This window comes from Cimex lectularius, unplaced genomic scaffold, assembly GCF_000648675.2.
Source record: "Cimex lectularius strain Harlan isolate CLEC.00 unplaced genomic scaffold, Clec_2.1 scaffold301, whole genome shotgun sequence".
NCBI classification, from domain to species: domain Eukaryota; kingdom Metazoa; phylum Arthropoda; class Insecta; order Hemiptera; family Cimicidae; genus Cimex; species Cimex lectularius.
The window spans coordinates 418,557-426,919 of NW_019392845.1; the positions used below are offsets into that span (position 1 = coordinate 418,557).

Here is an 8,363-nt window from a genome sequence, read left to right on the forward strand (position 1 = left end):
TTATAATACGTCTATAGAACCCATAGGAGATCACAAGACAAACGATTTGTGGCAGTACTATTCTCAAATTTATAACAAGAAGGGCAAGAGATAATATGTTCTCTTTGAATAGAAGAATTTTGAATAACCAAAGATATGACCTATTTTCTGGAGTTGGTTGATACCAGAATGAATAAGATAATGACGAGAAATGCGATGAGTAATATGAAGAAAGTTTTTGATTTAGAGTGGAACTCGGAAATTTAGGTGAGAAAATAATAATGTATAATCGAATAATCTTCTTCCATGTTGTGTAGATATACCAAATATTATGAGAATCTGAAACTCTTCTGACAGACCGCAACGATTGGTAATGACCAAATTTCAGGTTTATTACCCCGCATATCGTTCAGACAACGCACAATGTTCTAATTTAACCGTTACTTACTTTAGTGACGTAACAGTTTCGGTCGAGACAACACGCGACTTTTTTAAGTCCTATTACCTCCTTGTACTGTAAAATGTGCTAAACCTCAGCTAAGTTGCTAAACCTCAGTGTTTATAGTTTGGAAGTTATTATTTCCATACTCGTAATTTATAAATTTATATAAAAAACACTTCTCATGTTGATAAAAAGATTAGAAGCTATTTATTCGGGGTATTAGAAGCCTTTTGATATTATTAGTTCTATATCAATCTGGCTTCTACAGCCGGAGGTAATGATTTTAATGTATTAATAATACTGAATAATGCGTACTTAAAGTAAATAAGCACTCAATTTTTTTTTAAAGAGCAATTTTTAGTTTAAAAGTGATAACTTGATAACATAAATAAGTTACTGTCAGCAGGAAATCAAACCAAAGTTTGTAAAGTTCCATTTTGAGTAAGAAGTTGTCTGTTTGAAGTTTGAATTTTTTTTAGAGATTTGGCCAATATGCTAGACCATAAGGCCAAAAAAATAGTTTGAAAATTTGAACCTTGTCAATGAAGCTATTTGTCTTTGTATTGCAAAAACATATGGTTATTACTTAATAACTAATAGACTAATACACTATATTATGTATGCAACATTTAGACAACAATTTTATTTTAATAACAGTGAGAAAAAATTATTGCTAGCCGTATGTTAACATACCTGTCAATTCCATAGAATATTTAATCGTATTAAATCCTTATGTATTTATCATGCAACATTATGTTAGGTGTTTGTAGCATATATCGTATATAGCACTCATAAGAGTGATTTACATGTAGTAGTAGGCACATGTTATCAGACCCTGAAGGGTTGTCACTCCCTAATTTGCCGACCCTAGTGTCTAAACATCAGGAAGTTCACCCATTCTGTTAGTAACTGGGTCGCTAGTTTAAGCCAGATACCCAGGAGATCGTCACTTCTCAACCAACAGGGTTAGACTCCAACAGGAGCTGTTGACAGCTAGGTCATTTCAGCCCCAAATGCATGCATAATCTAGCCTAATGATAATTATATTAGAGTCAATCGCACAAATAAATTTATTCATGCATTGCACTCGTTCTGATTAGTCAGTGGAGTACTGGATATTCCTCCATTGATCTGCTGTATTATTAGTCTAATTTAAATTAGGGTTGATGGGGTACTTTTATAAATATTTCACCATTGATCCTAAACACACTGCTAGGGGGGCGATTATGCGGCTATGTTTCACATCAACCCTCACCATACACACTAATAAATATACGGATTCAAACAAAACACAGATTATACGCAGTGAAAAAAACCCACATTCACATATACATCTGCTGTCCCAAACCCTCTTTAAAAAAATACAATTATGTACATTTGCATAAGTACTAGAGTGATTAAATAATAACACGCATGCTCTAAATTTTGAGCGATTGGTCTCAAATCACAATTGAAAAATATAATATAGCTTTGAACTACACGCCATTAGCTGGATCCTTCCTAAACCAATCCAAAATCCTTACTACAATACATAACAGTAAATACTGTTATGCGTTGTGAGTGAATGAATATATTTATTTGTGTGAATGCCAGTGTAAGAGGGTGGAATATTGAGTATCGCGTTAACCCTCAATTAAGGTAGTTATATAATAGGCTTAAAGGGTGACGGAGGAATTTCACGTACTAATTGAGTGAATTGGAACGAATGCATTTAAGAGAAAGTAAAAGTGTGAATGGGTTTGGTTTTAGAAACTGATTGCATTGAGGGCTGAAATGACCCTGTTGTTGGAAGCCCCCGGAGACCAACCTCGGCAGCTGGAAAATAAGACGGAGGTCTGACCCTGGACTGCCTGATTCTCAAGGCCTTCAGTAATTTATTGTAAATTATACAAGGTCGAAATACCGATGGACTGCGAGAAGTGATAGGTGTGTCTCTGTACATGCGTATGCTTTGTAGTTTAATTATTTACAAACTAGTCTCCCTATCCTCACTGTACAAGCCCCATTACCCCCCCCCCAAAAAAAAAAAATCTTACTAATTTTCAATCCTTTTAAAAATTCGTAATCGGCATTGATACTTGAACTTCGATACTGATAGTTTTATAAACTGATGCAGTACAACCCTAATGGCTAGTGAAGTTCTAGAATTTAAATTATTAGCTCTCTGTCACCAAGAATGTCATTGTGGACCAATAATTATTTTGTAGTTCTTAAAAAAGTAGAAATGTACATCTTTCAAAAATGCAACCATTGTTAATAATAAAAATAAATAAATAAAAAATTAACAACAATGTTAATTTTAATGTGTGTTTCTTACTAACCTTTGTTCATAATTCGTTGAAGTAGTGAGGAACGGTCAAGAATGAGGTAATTTAGTGTCTAACAACATAACAATTTCACACAACATCTATATGTCACCACAAGAATAGCACCACACTTTATACCCTGAAGATGACCCGAATAAAGGTTGAAACGTCGACAAAAAAACTACCTCATTCTTATCTTCAACGAAGTTCATTTAAATAATTATTTTACATACATTTAATAATTGATTTATATTTAAATTTAATGTCCATCAATTTGAGTTCAATAATGATAGTTGCTTTCTTTATAAAATTGTCATTTTTCAGACCATGTTTCCAACAAGCTCACAAAAGAAAAATTGGATGTTTAAGGATGAAGGGGAGCTTCAAACTCTTAGAGCTGCTGCCAATAGAAATTACATTGAAACATATCAAGACAAATTGGAGGTGAATTATGCATTTACAATAAATATATATATTTTAATAGCACACATGGTTGCCCAGTTGCATCAGGTTAAGAAGATTAGATTTTTTTCCATTTACTTTTACTAATAAACGGTATTTTGTTTTTAGAATGTATGTATATGTATATAGATTGCCAAAGCCAGAAGAGGCAAAATAAAATAAATAACATAAAAAACTATTATGTTCTCTGGTTAAGTTATTCCATATTAATGTTTATGTGGAGCCACAGTAGCGAGGTTAGGGCTAGGCTCTGCTCAAAAATCCCATGGTCGTGGGATCAATTCCCACCATTGCCCCTGACATACCAGGCTATTTGTAGCCATTTTATTATTTTATATATCAGTAAAATTCAATATTGTTAAAAACAAGAATTACTCTACAGCTTTACAGGAGCAGCACTGATATTTCAGTTTTATTACCTTTTCAGAGATTTATAATGTTTAATTAATTTTTATTGCGTTATTTTTTAATTTATTTAGATTGCACAGTAACTTTTCTTACATAATATTAGCATTTGATGAAAAATGTTAATGTGCGGTATAGAACCGTAGAATACCTGTAAAGCTAACAATAACCAATGTTTCCAATCCCTTCAATCTCAAATCCTTAGATGAATTATAAATGGTCTGTGTTAGTGTTAAAATGAGCCTCCACCTCCACAATGAGCTTGAAATCCTGCTTAACTCAAAAATAATTTTTCAAAAATTGTCCAGGTTTCGCAGTAAACTCTCCCATCACTCCAATAGTTTTGTTCAAGCCTTGTCTAATATATCCTCATTTATACATTCCTACCATCGTACAAAGCGTCATCTTAGCAAAAATGGCCCCTTTACTTCTTTCTGAGGAATAGTGGAATCAAATAAATGAGAAGTTTAATGTGAGAATAACATCGATTATTTACACCTCTCACTGTTACTACGTACGCATAAGCTCTGTATCATTAAATTAAATGTTGTAACAATCTATTTAAAAAATAAATAGTACAACAAATTTAACGTAAATAATAAATGGATTTGGAAATAAATAATGATGATCAAAACCTACACATAAATTTAGCCTCAAAGTGACACAATAAAAAAATATGTAGTAATAAATACAAAAGATAAAGAGACCAGTTAAATAATTAAATGTTATGATAATTGGCAAAATTGTGTATGAAGATATCTCTCAGTAAGTGCCTGAAGGACCAAATGAATCTTGCTGATCTGAAAATCTCAATTTTTTACTTATTATATACTCTAAAACTTATTATTAAATTAAATTATATTCAATAAAAAATTAATTATATTCAATAAACTAATATTTAACTTTACACTAATTGTTTCAAATATGAATCATTATTGAACCCATTCTAGCATTTTTCCTAAGTTGATTTGTCAGAAAATCAAATATCTTTTATTGATGTTATTTTATATTATGGATCCAGCCAGCAGCAAAACAGGCCATGTTGAATATGGAGGAAGAAAGAACGTTGCTTAAATTTTACGAGTTACAAATGAGGGATTTATGCCGGCGATTCCAGCCGCCTATGCCAAGAGCTGTAATTGGAACTGCATTTCATTACTTTAAACGATTTTATGTCAACAACTCCGTCATGGATTATCACCCAAAAGAAATATTGTAAGTATTTCGCTGTTATCTTTCTTCAAAATGATAGAATTACTGAAGAAGTGTGTTTTTTTTTGTTTTTTTTAATTTGCTGATTGTATGTTAAAATAGTTGCTGAAATCAAACAATACATTGTACAACTGTGTGTTGTTAATGCAAAAGTATAAAATTTAGTTTTTTCAAAATAAATTTCTGTTGATATTGTTGTTTTCAGTAAATTTGTTTTTCCTATTGTTTTATTTTATTGGAATGTAAATAATACCAAAAGGATTATTCTCAATAATAGGTAGTTTTATTAATACACATATTGCATTTTATTCATCACAATTTATTAAAAAAAGACATATCTAGTGATAGATAAAAAAAATAACTGCAATAAAAGATAAAACCTATCTAAAAGATATATTGCCATTAACATCCTCTGAATCTGTATCCCCTATTGCACATTTCATGTGGGTATGTGTGACTTTTAATGTATGCATTTTGTACATTGACAGGCAAAAAATTTCGCCTACTTGATTCTTTGATTTTTTCTACCATAACTGCCCTAAATTTTTTTTAATCTTTATACTGTGTTGTTTTGTTTCAACAAGTAAAATATAAATGCAAATTGCTAAGAAAAATGTAAAATATAAATACATTGGTTTTTGTGGTCTGCTTGACCAATTAATATCTTTCAATAAATTAAGGTTTTTAGTTGAGATAAAAAAGTCAGTGTTACGATAGGGATTCGAACCCACGACCTTCGGCTAGATACACCGCTACCACTTGAGCTATCGTGACCTTGATCCACTCAGACACTAACTTCCCATCTCAACCCCACCTTTCGAATTTTCCCTCCTTTTTGCCATTTTTGGCCAAGTGGATCGAGGTCACGATAGCTCAAATGGTAGAGCAGCGGCGTATCTAGCTGAAGATCGTGGGTTCGAATCCCGCTCGCACTGACTTTTTTATCTCAACTAAAAACCTTAATTAACTGTAAAATATAAAAATGAACATTGATATTAAGGAGGCGTTCCAGGCTGCATCAGTTTAGGCGTTGACATGGCCTTCATCACTGTAAGGTCCTAGGTTCAAATCCAGCAGCCCTGCAGTCAAACCCAACATTCAAATGGGTTTTTCTTCCCCCCCCCCAAAAAAAAGACCTCGTAGTTGAAATACCCTTGTTAAAAAAAATAAAATGAAATAAAATAAATAAATAAAAAATATTTAAAAATAAAAAAATAAAATTGAAATTAAATGAAGAAAGCACAAAACTAAACAATCAATTTGGTTGAAACTCAAATGTGACAATCGAAATTTTAAATTCCATCAAAATTAAACATAAACACACGAAAGTAAAGTAAACAATAAGGATTAAGTGTATTCACCTGCGTATGGCATCCTAATTTAGAAACCAGTATAAACAGATAAAGAAAATGAGAAAAAAAGTCAAAAAATAAAGTAAAAAACCAGTAGGCTGTATTTTTCGCCTGTCAGTATAGATGCATCCATGTCGTCCAATTAGGATTCATAGCTTTTAAACTTTTTTTTTTTTTTTTTTTTTTTTTTAAAGTTTATTGAAATTATTTTTTCTAGGGTTACTTGTGTTTATCTTGCCTCTAAAGTAGAAGAATTTAATGTATCTATTGTCCAATTTGTTGCTAATATAAAAGGAGACAGAGAAAAAGCCGCTGATATTATAATAAATAATGAGTTACTTCTAATGCAGCAGCTGAATTATCATTTAACTGTTCATAACCCCTTCAGACCTGTTGAAGGATTCCTTATAGACATTAAGGTAAAATATTTTTCCAAATATTTTTTTTTAATTTTTAAGTAACTGTCTTTTCACATTAAGGTGCGAAGCCAATTAGACAATCCAGAAAAACTTAGAGGTGGCATCGATGAACTATTGGACAACTTATACCTGACTGATGCTTGTTTGCTGTATTCTCCATCGCAAATCGCTTTGGCAGCGATACTTCATTCTGTTAGTAAAAACAAAGAAAATCTGGATGCTTATGTTACACAAACACTGCTTGGAGGGGATGCCAGTCGCCTTACAGACCTCATAGAAGCCGTACGGAGTAAGTTTGAATCCAGCTTGTATTGATATTTTGAACTGGCACTGGGTCACTTACCGGGTCTGTCTCCGTTTTGGCTGTGCGCACTCATTTGAGAATTCTCTCAGGTGTGTATGGGATGAGTACGTCTTAACCTGAACACCTCAGCCCAATCTGAAATGAATTGGTACATGAAAGTGAGCAGTTCAATTTTTCATTTAGTATGACAAAAATTCGATCAACTTTATCTCATGTTGTATGCTTTTGAAAATTCTTTTAAAAAAATCATAATTCGTTCATTTTGTTTGTTTCACAGATATACGTGTCTTGTATAAAATAACCGAACCGCCATCGAGGGAATATGTTAAGAGCCTGGAAAAAAGGCTGGAATTATGTCGAAATGAAGAAAATAATCCAGACAGCCAAGTGTAAGCAAGAGTATAAAGCATATAATGGTTTCTTGGGAATAATTTTGTATGGTTGTATATTAAACATGATCATTCTGGATTATCTTGGCTGGCCTAAGATTTCTCTTTGTTTTTTTGGTCAAACTTTTCAAGTTCATTTTTCTCATGTTTTCTAGCTTCTGAAATTTCGAAATCCAGAATGAGTAGATCACGATCAAACTGCTAGATGTAATTGTTTTGACAAAATTAAATTATAAAATAAAAGTCAACACGTTTCAATTAAGTTTATCACCAACTACCAGTTATTTTTGAATTTCTTATAAATGAGACTTAACAGTCATAATTTTTAATCACAAATAATCTGGATCTTGTATGGTCTTGATGAAAAACAAATTCAATCGCTACTGCCAAGGTTTCAGTCTATTTTAAGGTCACCATCAGGGCCTGTTATTAATTATACAATATGAATACATTTTTGTACATTTTATTCATTAATCAATATTACTATACTATATGTTACAAAACCATCTTAAATATGTCTACAAATTGACATAATTAAGTTTTTAATAACATCGACATTTTTAATGTTTTATTGTTCATTTTAGATACAAGGAAAGGATGCATGGGTTGTTGGATGACGAGGACGAAAGAGCATCAAGGAGATATTCAAAAGCCACAAGAAAATCTCAAGGGCAGAGCGATTCAAAATTATTGGGTGTAAATACAATTCCATCAGAGGAAAAACATTAATAATTATTTATTCGTAATTAAGTTTTGTACCTAATGAGTTGAACAAATGTGTATAAATTGTATATATTATATTAATTATAGCTATGTGCGCAACTAACTAAACAAAAAGAGATGAGTTTTTAAACTAGTATTTACCCTACTGTTTTTGTTTCATTGAATTTATTATTTTTCAGTTCTTACATGAGCACAGTTTATTACATGAATTTCTTTTACATTCAGTGAGGTTTTCAGTTAGACCAGTGTGGTGTATCCCATTACACGAAAATTCCTAAAACAAAATTTTTTTAAACTAATTGTGTACCAATCATGGGATAAAAACTAGAGCGCATCATCTGCTGGCAAGTACTATTGAGCTTTATTTCCA

General features: G+C 31.8%; 1 protein-coding gene across 1 annotated transcript; it reads left to right on the forward strand.

Moving 5' to 3' along the window:
* Positions 1 to 489: 489 nt before the first annotated feature.
* On the forward strand, positions 490 to 8,109 carry LOC106664669 (cyclin-H). Its single transcript, XM_014390603.2, has 7 exons — positions 490 to 695; positions 3,052 to 3,171; positions 4,616 to 4,809; positions 6,376 to 6,577; positions 6,638 to 6,866; positions 7,159 to 7,270; positions 7,855 to 8,109. Exons 2-7 carry the CDS (start codon positions 3,055 to 3,057, stop codon positions 7,997 to 7,999), a joined length of 999 nt encoding a protein of 332 aa, XP_014246089.1. The 5' UTR covers positions 490 to 695; positions 3,052 to 3,054; the 3' UTR covers positions 8,000 to 8,109.
* The last annotated feature ends 254 nt before the right edge of the window (positions 8,110 to 8,363 follow it).